Raw genomic sequence first — 17439 nt, forward strand, 5'->3', positions numbered from 1 at the left:
CCATCTTCTCCCACCTTACTCGTCATTTTTTTCTTGGGAATGTATCGGACAGAAAAACTGTCAATGAAATGCCCGATTGATTCTTGCACTGTAAAAGACGTGAAAATGTTTCTCAAATTCAGATTTTAGGAACTTGAACATTTCTATTGGGACCTTTTCATCTATACAGGTATACTTCATATTGCTGATAATAGCAATGTGCCTCCGTTTGAATGAATCAATGACCTGTGTGATAATATCGTTCTGTATTTCTACATTCCTATGATTTTGAACACTCCTATGTATTTCTACATTCCTAAGAATGGTCAACATTGTTCTTCTATCTTTGCGGAGCATCAACCGGCAGGGTCTTACGGATTCCTGATTATATGGATCTCCCGAAGGTTTTATTTGAGTGAGAGAATGTGAATCTCTTCATCCCTAGACAAGCCTGGAAAAGTCATAGTTGAAAAATGTAAATAAAGTGAAACGATAGGACAATGACCAACTTTATATGATACACTTGATAAGATGATGGTTTTGATGGACATGCTTTTGTTTGATTGGCACATAGTTGAATTAGGAACAAATACACATACTAGATCGTAATGTTTGACCTATCACAATGAAAAGTGATTGCAAATTGGTGGGAAGAAAAAAGAATCCTACTGGACTGTAGCATTTAACTTGGTCTTTCAGCTTCAGTATGTGTATACTTTTCAATAACTGGTTTTCTTTGTAAGAGAATTTCTGTCTGAAGATCTTGAGCAAACATTGATTAAGCTAAAAATAGTACTATTAGTTACTCTATACGTATTAATGGTTGATACACACACATTACAATATTGACATCAAACACTGGATCCTTTAAGAGAGCCTTTGAAAAGAAACGAGCAAATTAGAGAAGATTAGTTATTCTTTTTATAAAAGGGGTGCAAATGGTGCTGATAGATATTTGTATTTTAGTTGGTGTAGGATATGTAAAAGGCATAATGTCTTATCTTTGTGGTTTTAGTTCCAGCGAATTTGAATCTTGAAGTTGTGGCTCTGTACCACAATCTTTTTGAGACATTCCAGTGTAGGAAGAGTGATTAAATTTGTAGAAAAGGGAGTATTGGTTCAGGGATGAGAAATGAATTCTGCATGTAGGAATTGTATCTCTTAAGTGTTGACTTGATATATTGGATTATTGATCTTGACCTATCATGGAACTTGTTTTTCTGAAGAAATTCTATGTAGGGTTGTTAATTGACTTCTTTCATTAATCATCGTAATTTAGAATTAGATAGTCATATTTTTAGGTCAACGTATTGCTATTCCTTCATATCTTGAAAATTTTCATTTCTAAGTAGAAATAGTTCGTGAAGGTAATAACTTGGTACGAAAATGAGGAGAAGTGGTTTACTTTCTCAATGACGGCTTTGTGACTGAAATAGTATCTACAGTGATGTCAAGAGGGTTGCCAGTTTCCTCCTCGAATAAGACTAATAAGTTGTCTCCTGGTTGGAGAAATGATCTTGGAACTTTGTACCTGGAAATGAACAATTTTAGTTGCTGGAGGTTTAGTCATTAATAACTGAATACAACTCTGAGCTATCCTGAATAAACTTCCTTGTGGAGAAACAAAAGTGAATAAGATCTTTAAGTGAAGAGGCTCATTTAGTATTTAAGAGATAAGATAGACTGGTTCTGAGATGGCCTGCTTATTCTAGAAATGACATACCAAGTTTGTGATGGAATGCCTGCAAGTGTTCGAAAGGAGACCCAATATCGGCCGATGCTTTGGCCATTAACCCAAGCTTCACCTTTTCCCATGGAGCCAAGGTTTAATGCAATAGGATCATCACCCTCGGGTGCATCAAAAGCTGACTGGCAAGTTGCAATCAAAATATCATAGGTTGAGTTAAATAACAAATATATTGGAAATTGGAATGTGCTAGAGCTGACCGAAGCATTATAAACAGAAACATAAGCACATACTGAATTGCCGAGGATCTCTTAGTCGCTTTAACAAGTAGAACTACATGATACAGAAAAAATACCCAGAAAGGATCCACAGACTTACCTTGTACCATGTGAGCGGTTGAGAAGAGCTTAAGCTGCTCCAATTAGCACTCTTTGATCCTTCAGATGAGTAAATTTGTAACTTCTCCCCCAATAATCCAACCTTAAGAAATTTTTTTATACTCATGTAAGCTTAATTATAAAATACAATCACTTGCCAAAGGATTATGGTTGCCAGGTTTGTTATTCTCAGCCTTAAAACTGCTCTATTAAATAACGAGCTGTACCAAATAGATTGATGTGACGTAAAACATTAAATGCCCTAAAACTTTTTAGATTAAATTAGTGGTTTGTACAATATATGGCATTGGCAATACATCGATGACTAAACAAAGAAAAGATTTGGGCTATCTATTAGTCTTAGCATGTGGGGGTCAAAGTGTACAAAATAAAACTAGGAGTGTGCAAGTTAGCAAAAGGAAATTAGTTGGTTATGTTAGTTAATTGACAGCTGTACATGTGCTGTCATCTAAGTAGTGGAGAAGCTGTATATACGGCCTTGTATGTAACGGGAAAAACTCAGATTTTCAGAATACAATTTCATTTTCTCTTCTTCCTTCTCAATTCTCTCTTACAATCGAACATGGTATCAGACAATTACCTGATAACCCCATGAGTAATTGGTGATATTTTTAGCCTCGCTGTTGTCTTGAATAATTACTGACTGTACACCAAGAGCCCTATGTTCAAGAAATGATCCTGAATCCTGTACGTTAAAGATACAAAACACTGTTATCTATATAATCTCTTGCTACTAAATACGTTTTTCTAAAACTAGAGATCATATATCTAAAGAAGAAGGTGCTTAAGCAAGTCATGTGAATACATGAACTTGGTTCCAGTGCTCTGAAATGCTGTCTCTTTAGGCGCTTCTAAGGTTGAGAGGAAAAAAGGGCTTGTACATGCAACATTGCAATTCATAATGTACTCTTCTTCCTTATGTGTCTCTTTTCACCAAAAGAAGAAAATGCAACTTTCACATACAAATATACACTTCCCCTTTTTGCTAATATCATGATGAGATTGACAACATAATCATTCTTGGGGTGATGTATTATTAGTTGCAAACCAGGAATACCAACAAAGGAAATGAAAGTACATACCGGTAAGCCAACAGTTGCACTTAGTAATGAGATGTTGTTTGTCCCTTTATTTAGAGAAATAGTGCTCTCTAAAGTAAATGATGTATTTCTGAATTGTCCATGTGCAGAACCTACAAATCTCGACAGTTAAAATACTTTAAGACGTTTTGTTGTGCAAATTGATGTTTTGAGCTGCACATTATGTTAACTTGTGCTTCACATAGAAGAGACACTGGTAATGCAACCTTCTCTCGGGAGACAGTTCTTCAGTATGTAGATTGGTACTAGGAACACTAAGAAACGAAAAATTATGGGTTTTTTTTCTTCTTTTTTTGGAAACAGAAGCAAAAGTTCCATTTCCATAATAAAGTGTATGATCTGGAAATCTAATAAGTCTTTTAACCAATGGTGCAGCTGAAATCACTACAGTTTCAAATTTGTATTAGGAAATATGGTGTTTGTGTGTCTCTTTTTCTCGTTATCATGCAATAAAGAAGTCTGTAACAGATAATTGTATACCGTATCTTGCTTATCTTTCTCCCGTTCTGTTTCAGTTTTGTTTCCTGATTTTCAGTGAGAGGAGTGTGTGTTGGGCGCGGGAGTGCATAACGTCTTTTCTCATTTGTAGGACAAAACAATTTATCCCTTGATATTATCATTTTAAACTCGGAACAAACCCACAAAAATGTTACTTTTCAAATTGCATGACACAATTCTCATTTTGTATATTGCATCCACAGTGAAATGGTTACCTGCATGTTCTCTATTCACAAAAGCATGTAAAACATGGCCTAAGGACTTCACACTTAGTGTAACTGACTGCTGGTCCGGCAAATCCTGCTGGATACTGTCATATGGATTTCACAGATATTAGTAAAAGGCAATAGTTCCTAGAATGCAGTTATTATTTTGTTTACATCATACTGTGCCAGTAACTTTAGCTGAAAGATGTCCTTCAGTCCTGGTCTAGTTGATCTAATGTTATTACTCTATTCTTCTGAGTCGAGTGGTATATTAACGATCTTTTGTGGTACCTGGAAGTGTACCAAAGATAATCAGATACATCCTTTGTAGTATTCATGTGCTCCAGTAATATGTCTGATCTCAGTGAAGTAGCATCAAGTTGCGGGATGACCTCTTGAAATTGTTCCCATTTCTCAGCTGCATCAAACTGAACAGCAGGTAATGCTGTTCTTGTGTTGAATTGTGTGCTTACCTATTCCAGATGAACACTCACACAGTTCAGTATCTTCTATGCTTTTAAATCAAAATTTCTCTAAATTGAGGATAAGGAGATAAATTTGGCGTCTATACATTTCTTTTCATTCTAAAAGTTAGCGGTAAGTTACTGGATAGCATGTTGGCCTTCTGTCAATCATCAATGGAGCCTTTTGGGAGGTGATTTGAAAAGGTTAACTATACGTAGAATTGAAAGAAACTTTTTAAGTATGTCAGAATTTACCTTTGCCGTATTGAAGGATACAGTCTTGCAGTCAGGTAAGATGCTTATAGATTGCCGAGGTAACTCATATGACGAATTTTGAAACTGTACTAGTACACTTTTTCTGTTATCTATGTTCACTAGAAATGCTGCACAAGCTCCAGAATCTCCACTGAATACATAAGCCTGGTTTGCACATTGTAGGGGAGAGGGGGTGAGATAAATCAGTTTGTTATGTACGCGGTATTTGTAGGCTTTTACATTGAAGATGATCATCATGATAATGGAAACAGTTTTTTTACCTCTTGTTGTTCACCTAAGGACTGCATGGAGGGGAATACAGAAAGTATGGTCTCTGAGCATAACTTAACCGCAGCATGTAACTCTTTCAGATGTCCCCATTTTGGTTGTCTGATTAAACCTGTAGTTGAATTCTCAGTCAGAAGTAGCGAAAAACTTGGAAGCGTAAGTGAAATCTCTGGATTGCTTACCATACTCATCTAACGGAGCTTGATCATAGTAACTTGTTATCATAAATTCAGCAGCAGTCCTGCCAAAATTGGTTCCTCCATGATACTGATAGTGAAGTCAGAGAACCTTGATAAATCAGCTTATGTTTGATACAGCGGACTTGAATAGTATCTTCAGTTGTTTGGCATGAGGCAAAGATGTTGCAATAGAAAATCTTTTGTGGGTGTTAATTTTACCATGTAATAGTTGATGAAGGTTCCATTCTTCCTCGCAATGAACAGGGCAACATGATATGCTATGTCTTCTGCTGATCTGAGTGTTGCATTCTGACCATAGACTTGATAGCTTTTAAGACCAAAATAAAGATGTTTACGCAACTTCATTCATTATATACTGCATAAATAGGAAAGTAGAGTAGAACAGCTTACAAGCTTGTCCAGTTCTCTGTCCAGATTGAAGGCTTGTTTGGTGAATTAGGTCCTACAAATGTTTCTCCACATCTCAACCCATTGCATGCATTAATCTGTAGTAAACAAAGTTAGCTGCAGGTAGTGGTGAAGTTAGGAATTTACTCAAGGTATTCAAATTTGAAAGAAGTGAAAAAAAAATCCCGACAAAGGGTGTTCAATACGTGTATTCGCCACTGGCTGCAGGTCCTTGAGTCCTCTCTTTTTTTCACTTTCATATAAGTTTCAGGTCCTTGAGTATTCTTTTTTTTATCAAATTTAATTGAAAGTTAGCTTTCTTTTTGGGTTATAAATCATGCGCCTCCTAATCTTTGGTTCAGTGATAGGAGCGCAACACGTGATGTGTGGATTAGGCACATGATACGTGATGGATGGTTTTATTATCCATCGAGCTTTGAACCATTCATTAGCAGATTCTCAAGAATTCTTTGGTTATCAAAACATGTTCTATAAAGTGTGATATGTGGTAGAGAGAAAAAAATTTAGAAAATGAAAAAAAATAAAATTAGTGAAGAACAAGAAGGAAAGAGTTGAGAAAATGAAATTGAAGTAGTTTGTTGAGAAAGAAGAGATATTTCTTTCCATCTACCTAAGCATAGCGGATAGAGTTATCCCACATTTGTGCGGATAGGTAGTAGGTACACTGTATAATTGTCGAGGTGTACGTAAGCTTGTTTGGACACTACCGTCATAAATTTAAAAAAAAGATAATTAAGGAGGGAACATACAACAGGATCAGGAGCATCATCTTGCTTGCACATGCACCATGGCACCCCAGTTTGAAGTTCCACAGCCATCTGTGCTGCCCAAAGGACATAAGGTGGCCCATTTTCTCCGAATGCTTTTTCTACATTTTGATATTCATTCTCAATCTGCGTGTATTATTCAAATGAGTTTAATTTATGTATGTTAATAGTGTAACAAGATAAAAATGGTAACCTTTAAATAAAAGTGGAGTTAATAATATGTTAAGTTATACTAATAGTGTAAATATTCTTTACATTATTCGTGTGTATAGATTAAGTCATATTAAAATAGAAACATCTATTGATGTTATTAGAGAACAGACTAGGTCGTATTAGACCATTGAGAATATTTTTTCTGAAAGAGACTTTATCTAACACTAAATTCTGAAAAAGAACTATAGGTCATTTAAGGGTGTAAATGAGTCTTTTTACTTGTACTTCAATTAATTGCTCTAAGTACATATAGATATCGGTTTTTTGCACTTTGCTGCTCCATACTACTACCTTGTAAACTCCCACACACGCCCTCTGGTCTCCACTACCAAAAAATGTTTCAGTACATGAAAATTGAAACTTAAACAGCATATTCACATGGTTCCCAACAAAAAGACTGGCTGCTTTTGCAACAAGTTGGAGGCCAATATGATTTCTTTGTTGAATAAAGTAAGTTGACTCACGAAACGGATTAGTATAACTAATTAAGTGGTGCAAATCAAGTTGTACTCTTAGGGGTCGTTTGGTTGGAATAGGGCTTATGCCGGTATAAGTTATGTTGGGATAAGTTATGCTGGGATTGTTGTTTATTCACTATTTGGTATGTTGTATTAAGAATGACAATTGTATAATTTATAAGAAGAAGATATAAGTTATACCGGTGCTAATTACCCCACCCTCTATAAGGTATAAGTTATCCCCGTGTTAAAATTAACATCGGAATAACTTATACCTGGTTTGCTAACCAAACAAAGTATTATGGTGGTATTAAATTTTTATACCACCCATATATCTTCTTATACCTCGTACCAAACGACCGCTATATCTCTGAAGATAACGGTTATGAGTTGAGATTTTTTCTATTTCAAAAATTGATTCAAAATGATGCGAATATAAAATGACTAATATAGTACGATTTTTGACAGCCGCTGCAAAAGACCTCATAAAAATGTGGAGACTTAACCTGGGAGAGTATGATTGGGCCTCCTTGTGAAGCATACAATCCTTCTGATTTCATCAGGTTCACTATTTTTGTTGTGAAGTTTTGCATGTACAACTGTCAAGAAATTCAAGAAAGCAAATCGCTAAGCTATTTTCAATTTCTTTTTTTAGTTGTAAAATGATGTTATATTGCGGTAATGAGACTTTGGGGGAAAAGTTTTTGAGAAAAAGAAAATTACCTTGAAGGGTTCGTTATTTGAGCGAAAGACAATGCCAGGGACATCACGTAACCAAAAGGGAAAACCTCTATAAAGATGTCAATTTTCCACAAAAGAGGGACCAAAAGTTAAACATAGAACTACTTTGGGATTGTGGATGCAAAGATCAAAAAGTTGAAGCATGTAAAAAATTACCCGTAAGTCCATTCTCCCTCAATATAGGGTCCAATGCGAAGGCAGGCATAGAGACCTTGTGCTTGAATTTGTTTAATAAATGCTACTATGTCACGCCTTCCGCTGAAATCGTACTAAAAACAAAATAAAAAATACTAGTTTACTAAGAAACATTAGGATAAACTAGTTCATATGATCAATTCACAAAACGCAATCAATTTGTTAAATATGTGTATACATGTCTATATGTATTTGCATGTGTCTATATATGTATGTATGTAAGTACCTGTCCAGGTTGGGATTCGTGAAGGTTCCAAAAAACATAGGTCTCAATCACATCTATCCCACCTTCTTTAGCTTTTGATATTAGAGATGGCCACATCTATACATAACATATAAAATTATTATGGTTAGAAAAGAGGGAATATAATATACTCCCCCCCCCCCTCCCCCCTCGCCAAAAGAAAGTTTAAACATCTTAGAGAAAATTAGATTCAGATGCAATTACCAGGGAGATTCTTAATCCTAACCATTAATTTAAAAGCCCAATGCTATATCCTACTTAAGTATTTCTTTAGTGGTTTGCTTACCTATGTTATGTTATATAATAATAATCCCACTATTCACATGGCTACAATAGTTTCCTACTACATGTGTTGTTTAAATAAGAGTGGCCTGTCAGTTTATTTTGGTTTTATCCATTTTTTCGATCAAGTAAATTTAAACTTAGATCCTTCCTTAAACGTTTTCAAGAAACCCACTTTTTGTGGTAGCATATGTCAGAGTTCACCTAACTATGCTACTGATATACAACTAGTGTAAAATATTTTACACAAGTATTTTTTATGAACAGTTATCTATAATTATTTTTTAAGTGAACTCATAATTGTCAAATCATTTTACACGATAGAAGTTAATTGAGAAAGGGAAAGACGTACATCAGGAGTGCTTCGAGGATAGTGAATAGAACCAGAAAACAACATCTTCCTTTGCCCATCAATTATCAACGACCTTCCGTCATAACTCACATTTCCGCCGCCAGCAGACGCCGACGCCGCCGCTATGACCACCAATAGTACTGCCGCTGCTGCCAACCAATTCCGCCATAGCCACTGCATTTTCATTCTCTTCCCTCTTGTGGCCGTGCAAAAGCTCCTTTTTTATGGTTTCAAAAACTCATTGATGCTTGGAAGCAAAGACTGACTGAAAGAAGTAGAAAAGAGGGAAAATATTTTTGTGAAGTGCAAGAGTCATTGGCTTAAGAAATGGTAAACTTGTGTCCAGTTTTGAACTTTTAAAAATGAAAATTTTCTTGACTAACTAATGAACTCGTTATACAATACTAACCCCTCCGTTCCAGCTTACCTATTTTCTTTTTGGTCTGTTCCAAAAAGTTTAAATTTGAAAACAATTTAGCTTAAACTTCCAATTCTATCATAAATTGAAAAAGGGGTACTATATATTAAGATGGTATATATGTATTTTCCGTGGGATGCATGTGGAAAATTTTCATGACCCAACTACTTATATCTAGGAGTCAAAATGATTTGGTGCTTTTTGCTTTTATTTATTTGTTTCTTCAAAGGCCAGATTTTACCGTGTTGAAAAGGACATTATTGTCTCTGTCGATACTCTAGCTACCAAATAATTTTACTCCATATATAAGTGCCCCAAAGTTAGAATTCAAGTGGGGACGGAAATTCTATCTCTCAACATATTATGAGTTAAGGCAAAGGTAATTTTGGATGGATTTAAGTGATGAAAATTGTGTAAATAGTTTTATATTATTAATGTAATTTAACTTTTTATAATAGGTTAGTTGTCATTTTTACGTATGTTATTGGTTAAAGCTTACTACAAAAAGGTTTGTGTACTTTATAAGTCAACATATTGTATTAATATCTTTAACATTGTGATTGTATGGAACTTGAACTCATTCTAGATGACTAGCCTGAAAAATAATTAAGCATGCTATAAGGTCCACATTACTCTTGTGCTAACCTAAGTTAATTAGTCATGGTTATTTAAAATTGTTTTTGACACGATGAGGGTATAAGTTAGAAGCAAAGAATTGGTTTATTTCACTTCTTTAGTTGCTGTTTTCGTTTTTGTCAGCCTTAACTTCAGAAGATATAGTTTACCGTTTAAGTTATATATATATATAGTGTTAGTTTTTCCAACAATTATGGTGATGTATGGGAGAGGTAAGCAATGATGCAACTCTCCTTAGTGAGATAAGCAATGATGCAATGAGTGGTAGGTGAGATGAGAATATTGCAAATTGATCCTTCTTGGTAGGTGAGATTTGCACTTTTGGTCCCTATCTCAAAACTATAAATACCCCCTTCCATTTCATTGTATAACACACCAAAAAAAAATATATATCAAAACTCAAGAAGAAAGAGTTTGAGAGGGAGAGAGATATAGTTCCTTTAGGAATGTTTCCTAACAGGGGAGTGACAAAATAGTGAGTAGAATACTAGTCGGGTATTTTTCGGGAAACACTTTTGTGTGCGCCACTATTTTGGGTAGAGCTCAGGAATTGTTGTACCTCCAAATTATTGGGGAAGTCTCTCTTTGTATGCCTGCTAAATGTTTTAGTGGAAGTTGGTGTCGGATTTGTGGACGTAGCCTAAACGTTTTAGGTGAACCACGTTAAATATTGTGTCATTTATTTTTGGTTTCGTTGATCATTTATTTTATTCCGCTGTGCAGTAGTGTTTAGTGCCACCGGGTCCTAACAAGTGGCATCAGAGCTTTGGTTAGAGTACTATTCATACGTACGGTACTATTCATACGTACGAGTACTATTCATCCATACGGGCACTATTCATATCCACGGTTACTATTCACCGTCGGAATTTTTTTTAGATTGCAGAAGTCTGTCAAATTCTGATCTAAATGGAGGCGAGGACAAGCAAGATGGTCAACCTGAATGGCACAAATTATCACTTATGGAGAAACAAGATGAAGGATCTCCTGTTCGTGACAAAGATGCACCTGCCGGTGTTCAGTTCTCAGAAACCTGAAGATAAGTCAGACGAGGACTGGGAATTTGAGCACAACCAAGTGTGCGGCTACATACGGCAATTTGTTGAAGACAATGTGTACAACCACATTTCTGGTGTGACACATGCAAGGTCGTTATGGGACAAGCTCGAAGAGTTGTATGCCTCTAAAACAGGTAACAACAAATTATTTTACTTGACAAAATTAATGCAAGTAAAATATGTAGAAGGGACAACTGTGGCAGATCACCTTAATGAAATACAAGGGATTGTCGACCAGTTGTCGGGAATGGGCATAAAGTTCGATGACGAGGTACTTGCTCTTATGGTGCTGGCAACACTCCCAGAGTCATGGGAAACCTTGAAGGTTTCAATCACCAATTCTGCACCCAACGGTGTGGTAAACATGGAGACAGTCAAGAGTGGCATTCTGAATGAAGAAATGAGACGCCGATCACAAGGAACATCTTCTTCACAGTCAGAGGTGTTGGCTGTTACGACCAGGGGGAGAAGTCAAAATAAGAGCCAGAGTAACAGAGATAAGAGCAGAGGTAAATCCAACAAATTTGCAAATGTTGAGTGCCATTACTGCAAAAAGAAGGGGCATATCAAAAGATTTTGCCGACAGTTCCAGAATGACCAGAAGAAGAACAAAGGCAAAAAGGTGAAGCCCGAAGAAAGCAGTGATGATGAAACGAACTCCTTTGGTGAGTTCAACGTTGTCTACGATGACGACATTATCAATCTGACAACCCAAGAGATGACCTGGGTGATTGATAGTGGGGCTACCATTCATGCGACGCCACGGAGAGAACTCTTCTCATCTTACATACCTGGAGACTTTGGTCGTGTAAAGATGGGAAATGCCAATTTCTCAACAGTTGTAGGCAAAGGTGATGTTTGCCTAGAGACCATGAATGGGATGAAGCTACTTTTAAGAGATGTCAGGCATGTTCCAGATATGCGCCTGAATCTGATCTCCGTAGACAAGCTCGATGAGGAAGGTTACTGCAATACCTTCCATAATGGCCAATGGAAGCTCACGAAGGGCTCATTGGTGGTGGCGCGGGGCACGAAGCAGTCAAAGTTGTACGTGACCCAGGCGAGCATCTCCCAACAAGTTATAAATGTTGCGGAGAATGATAGCAATATCAAGTTGTGGCATAGACGTCTTGGCCACATGAGTGAGAAGTCAATGGCGCGTTTGGTAAAGAAGAACGCCTTACCAGGTCTAAACCAGATCCAGTTGAAGAAGTGTGCTGACTGTTTAGCTGGGAAACAAAACAGAGTTTCGTTCAAAAGATTCCCTCCTTCCAGAAGGCAAAATGTGTTGGATCTGGTACACTCAGATGTATGTGGACCTTTCAAGAAGTCCCTCGGTGGTGCCCGATATTTCGTGACCTTTATTGATGATCATTCACGAAAGACATGGGTATACACGCTGAAGACCAAGGATCAAGTGTTTCAAGTTTTCAAACAGTTTCTGACCTTGGTGGAAAGAGAGACTGGTAAGAAGTTGAAGTGCATCCGGACAGACAATGGCGGTGAATACCAGGGTCAATTTGATGCTTACTGTAAAGAGCATGGTATTCGACATCAGTTCACACCTCCTAAAACTCCCCAGTTGAATGGCTTGGCTGAGAGGATGAACAGAACTTTGATCGAGAGAACCAGATGTTTACTCTCTCATTCAAAGTTACCAAAGGCTTTCTGGGGTGAAGCTCTAGTTACAGCAGCCTATGTGCTGAACCATTCACCCTGTGTCCCTCTTCAGTACGAGGCTCCAGAAAAGATTTGGTCAGGAAGAGATATCTCTTATGATCAATTACGGGTATTTGGCTGCAAAGCCTATGTCCATGTTCCGAAAGATGAAAGGAGCAAACTTGATGTCAAGACAAGGGAGTGTGTATTCATCGGCTATGGTCAAGACATGCTTGGCTATAAGTTCTATGATCCGGTGCAGAAGAAGCTCGTCAGGAGTCGAGATGTCGTGTTCGTTGAGGACCAAACAATTGAAGACATTGACAAAGTAGAGAAGTCCACTGATGATTCTGCTGAGTTTGAGTTGCCTCCAACAGTGGTGCCGAGACAAGTTGGAGATGATGTTCAGGATAATCAACCTGAAGCCCCTGATCTTCCTAATGAAGATGAACCAGCAGATACTGAAGGTAACGAGGACAATGGTGATGATGATGCAGACGAGGAGGATCAACCTCAACCACCAATCCTCAATAACCCTCCTTATCACACAAGATCTGGAAGAGTTGTGCAACAGTCTACCAGATATTCTCCACATGAGTATGTGTTACTCACTGACGGGGGAGAACCCGACAGCTTTGAAGAAGCTATTGATGATGAACATAAGGAGAAGTGGATAGAAGCCATGCAAGACGAGATGAAATCCTTGCATGAGAACAAGACGTTTGAGCTGGTGAAGTTGCCGAAAGGCAAGAGAGCTTTGAAGAATAAGTGGGTGTTCAAGATGAAGCATGATGAACACAATTCCCTTCCGAGATTCAAAGCAAGATTGGTCGTCAAAGGTTTCAATCAAAGGAAAGGCATTGACTTTGATGAAATATTCTCACCAGTTGTGAAAATGACCTCAATACGCACGGTGCTGGGATTAGCAGCAAGCCTCAACCTGGAGGTTGAGCAGATGGATGTAAAAACCGCCTTCCTACATGGTGATTTGGAAGAGGAGATATACATGGAGCAACCAGACGGTTTCCAGCAAAAGGGGAAAGAGGACTGCGTTTGTAGATTGAGGAAAAGCCTCTATGGCTTAAAACAGGCACCAAGGCAGTGGTACAAGAAGTTCGAGTCGGTGATGGGGCAACACGGCTACAAGAAGACAACTTCAGACCATTGTGTGTTCGCTCAGAAGTTTTCTGACGATGATTTCATCATCCTATTGCTCTATGTGGATGATATGTTGATTGTTGGCCGGAATGTTTCCAGAATTAATAGCTTAAAAGAACAGCTAAGCAAGTTCTTCGCCATGAAAGACTTGGGGCCAGCAAAACAGATCCTTGGGATGAGGATTATGCGAGACCGAGAAGCCAAGAAGTTATGGTTGTCTCAGGAGAAGTACATCGAGAAGGTACTTCAACGGTTCAACATGGAGAAAACTAAAGCAGTTAGCTGTCCTCTTGCTAACCACTTTAGATTGAGCACCAAGCAAAGCCCGTCAACAGATGATGAGAGAAGAAAGATGGAGCGGATTCCATATGCTTCAGCAGTAGGAAGTTTGATGTATGCCATGGTTTGTACACGGCCAGATATCGCTCACGCTGTAGGAGTGGTAAGTAGATTTCTTTCTAATCCAGGAAAGGAACATTGGGATGCTGTTAAGTGGATTCTCAGGTATCTTCGAGGAACCTCCAAACTATGCTTATGTTTTGGAGAAGACAACCCTGTGTTGGTTGGCTATACTGATGCAGATATGGCCGGAGATGTTGATTCTAGAAAATCAACTTCAGGATACTTGATTAACTTTTCAGGGGGAGCTGTGTCATGGCAATCAAAGTTGCAAAAATGTGTTGCATTATCAACTACTGAAGCTGAATTCATCGCAGCAACGGAGGCTTGCAAAGAATTGATATGGATGAAGAAGTTCTTAACTGAACTTGGATTTTCGCAAGACGGTTATCAGTTATTTTGTGATAGTCAAAGTGCTATCCACCTTGCGAAGAATGCCTCATTCCATTCCAGATCCAAACATATTGATGTGAGATATAATTGGATCAGGGATGTGTTGGAGAAGAGGATGTTGCGGCTTGAAAAGATCCATACAGACGAAAATGGATCGGACATGTTGACCAAGACTTTACCGAAAGGGAAGTTTGAGTTCTGTAGAGAAGCTGCAGGGATAGTGGATCCACCATATAGTTGGAAGGGGGAGAATTGTTAGTTTTTCCAACAATTATGGTGATGTATGGGAGAGGTAAGCAATGATGCAACTCTCCTTAGTGAGATAAGCAATGATGCAATGAGTGGTAGGTGAGATGGGAATATTGCAAATTGATCCTTCTTGGTAGGTGAGATTTGCACTTTTGGTCCCTATCTCAAAACTATAAATACCCCCTTCCATTTCATTGTATAACACACCAAAAAAATATATATATCAAAACTCAAGAAGAAAGAGTTTGAGAGGGAGAGAGATATAGTTCCTTTAGGAATGTTTCCTAACAGGGGAGTGACAAAATAGTGAGTAGAATACTAGTCGGGTATTTTTCGGGAAACACTTTTGTGTGCGCCACTATTTTGGGTAGAGCTCAGGAATTGTTGTACCTCCAAATTATTGGGGAAGTCTCTCTTTGTATGCCTGCTAAATGTTTTAGTGGAAGTTGGTGTCGGATTTGTGGACGTAGCCTAAACGTTTTAGGTGAACCACGTTAAATATTGTGTCATTTATTTTTGGTTTCGTTGATCATTTATTTTATTCCGCTGTGCAGTAGTGTTTAGTGCCACCGGGTCCTAACATATAGTACTTCTTTTGTTCCAATTAATCATCTGATAATATTACGACTTGAGGCGTCAATCATTTTTTATCTCTCTATAATTAGCTCAAACTCTTTAAATATTTTAAAGTATTAACTATGTTGACTTCCTGTGCTTTCACGTAGTTTCTACTACTTTTTTATAAAAAAAAATTAAAAATCTATATCCGAATTTACAGAAATAAAATTTAGGTGCTTTGACTCTAGTATTTCGAACATTTCTCATAAAATGAGATGGAGGGGTAGGTAATATAAAACTAGCAAAGGCTATAGTAAAAACAGTTTTTAATTTATGATAATCATGCTTACATAATTTGATAATGTATTTCACCGGCCTACGCCACTTGTATACAATCATTATAATATTTTCTTTCTATTTTCTGTTCCACAACTAGATTTTTAACCTAGATTTCCATCATAGGAAAACAATACGTACAAAGTCTTGATATAAATTCTACTTTTCCTCAAGATCCATTGAGACATGTACAAACGCATTAATATTATCATAAGAAAAAGTAAATGATGTCTAGAATGGGTAATTTAAGTGAAAAGCGATGTAGCCTTTGGGTGGTTTCTGACTATCTCTAACATGTGTATGTGGGTACGTACTGGAAAAGCGACAAGATTCGTCACATGAAGGCTTCTATGTGTTTGTTTTATTGTCTTGTATAAAGGCTGACATTTCAGAAGAAATCATCATCACTATCAACACAAAGAGGAAAAAAGGTCTTTTGGCGGAAGAAAATTTGAATCGCTAAAATTATTGCTGTTCATCGGACGTCGTTCGGTTTTATTTCTAGACTAGAGTTTTGGTACAGTTTCTTTCATTTCCGGTTTTCTAATAGCAAATCCCCATTTTTGAAAACAGAATCGAATTTAATTCGGTGTGGTTCAATTTTCTTCTTTTCAGTTCGATTATTTCAATTCGATTTTGTTCGGTTTGAACTTTATTGGGTCTTTTACAAGTTAGCCCTCTAATTGTGAAAACGTTAAAATTTCCAATTACTAACTTGACTATACAAAATCTTGACTTTCTAAGTATAGCGGAAGATCGCGAGTTAAATAGCGCACAATCATAAATAAAGTAAATAGAGAAGAAAAAACAACACAAAGATTTAACAAGGGTCAGCTAAGCCTAATCCTCGAGATAGAAGCAGCGAGAGTTTTCCACTATGTATTAGCCTATTATTAAATTAGAAATTACATCCGGGTATCTACACCATAGACCCCATACATTACAAGGTGTCTTATAGATTTATTTAACTTTAAACCTTAGCAGATCACTTTTAATTTGGATCAGCCTTTTAATGATAGCAACCAACATACAATTATTCTTAATAGGCGAAATACATAAATGACCACTTTAAGTTGTCCACAAGATCAAATTGACACCTCAACAGACCTATTTATCAAGTAGACACCTTAAGTTATTTTTCAGTGTATCTCTTAAACCCTTCAAAGTGACATGGCAAAATGTGTGTAATACACTCGCGTTGCAGCAAGTGAAGCTTTTCAAAATTGTGTTTATTTCTTCTTCTTTTTTTTTAATTTAACTAGTGGAGCCCACTTTTCCTCACTCTTTCTTCTCCAAAATTTTCTTCCGCTATTCACTCCACCTTAACGCAAATACGAGGTTGGAAGTCGCATTTGTGATGCATGGCCTGGTTTGTTAGGGTCGCATTTGCGAACACTTTGTTCGCAATTGCGAAGGCGGCTTGGGATCAGCAGTAATCGCATTTGCGATCATTTGATCGCTTTTGCGATGACTTCTTCGCATTTGCGAGGCCCTAGTCGCATTTGCGACACCTGCGACTGGACAAAAAGGTGAGGAACGAGATTTTTAGCCTCATTTTCATATTTTGGAATTCTAGGCTCGGTAGGAGACGATTTGGAGAGGGGATTTTTATCAACAAACTTGGGGTAAGGGATGCTAATCTATTTCTAATCATCTTCTATCGATATATCTTAGATTTTAACATCAAAATCATGTGAATCAAAGAGAAAAAAAAAATTATGAAACCTTGTTAAGTTTTGAAAAAATAAGAAATTGAGTTTTGAGAGCCGATTTGGACTCGAATTTTGAAACTAATTACATATATGAACTCGTGGGGTCATGGGTAGTCAGAATCTACCCA

The 17439-nt window shown here is 37.3% G+C and overlaps 1 protein-coding gene across 3 annotated transcripts; it reads right to left on the reverse strand.

The window, feature by feature from the left end:
• Positions 1-60: 60 nt before the first annotated feature.
• Positions 61-9021, reverse strand: LOC104248912 (beta-galactosidase 16-like). Of its 3 annotated transcripts, XM_009805269.2 has the most exons (19): positions 8736-9021; positions 8084-8179; positions 7819-7931; positions 7645-7711; positions 7428-7520; positions 6233-6376; positions 5466-5560; positions 5274-5382; positions 5058-5142; positions 4869-4987; positions 4588-4752; positions 4160-4341; positions 3878-3972; positions 3147-3256; positions 2645-2749; positions 2045-2146; positions 1703-1848; positions 1385-1510; positions 61-430 (listed from the first exon to the last, which is right to left on the reverse strand). In XM_009805269.2, the coding sequence occupies exons 1-19, from the start codon at positions 8919-8921 to the stop codon at positions 421-423; spliced, it is 2148 nt and encodes a 715-aa protein (XP_009803571.1). In that variant the 5' UTR covers positions 8922-9021; the 3' UTR covers positions 61-420. The 3 variants fall into 3 exon arrangements, with proteins under 3 accessions (XP_009803571.1, XP_070028237.1, XP_009803576.1); XM_070172136.1 differs by lacking the exon at positions 8084-8179; XM_009805274.2 differs by lacking the exon at positions 6233-6376.
• Positions 9022-17439: the final 8418 nt, after the last annotated feature.

The sequence above is a fragment of the Nicotiana sylvestris genome, chromosome 4, assembly GCF_000393655.2.
Source record: "Nicotiana sylvestris chromosome 4, ASM39365v2, whole genome shotgun sequence".
NCBI lineage: Eukaryota > Viridiplantae > Streptophyta > Magnoliopsida > Solanales > Solanaceae > Nicotiana > Nicotiana sylvestris.

Excerpts from the sequence above, each read along its gene's own strand:
- LOC104248912 (XM_009805269.2), bottom strand. The coding sequence starts at position 8,921 with ATGAAAATGCAGTGGCTATGGCGGAATTGGTTGGCAGCAGCGGCAGTA. Across the intron at positions 5,561-6,232 it reads ATGATGCTCCTGATCCTGTT|ATTAATGCATGCAATGGGTT; the intron begins GTATGTTCCCTC and ends TGTTTACTACAG. Across the intron at positions 5,143-5,273 it reads CCTTCATCAACTATTACATG|TATCATGGAGGAACCAATTT; the intron begins GTAAAATTAACA and ends CTTCACTATCAG.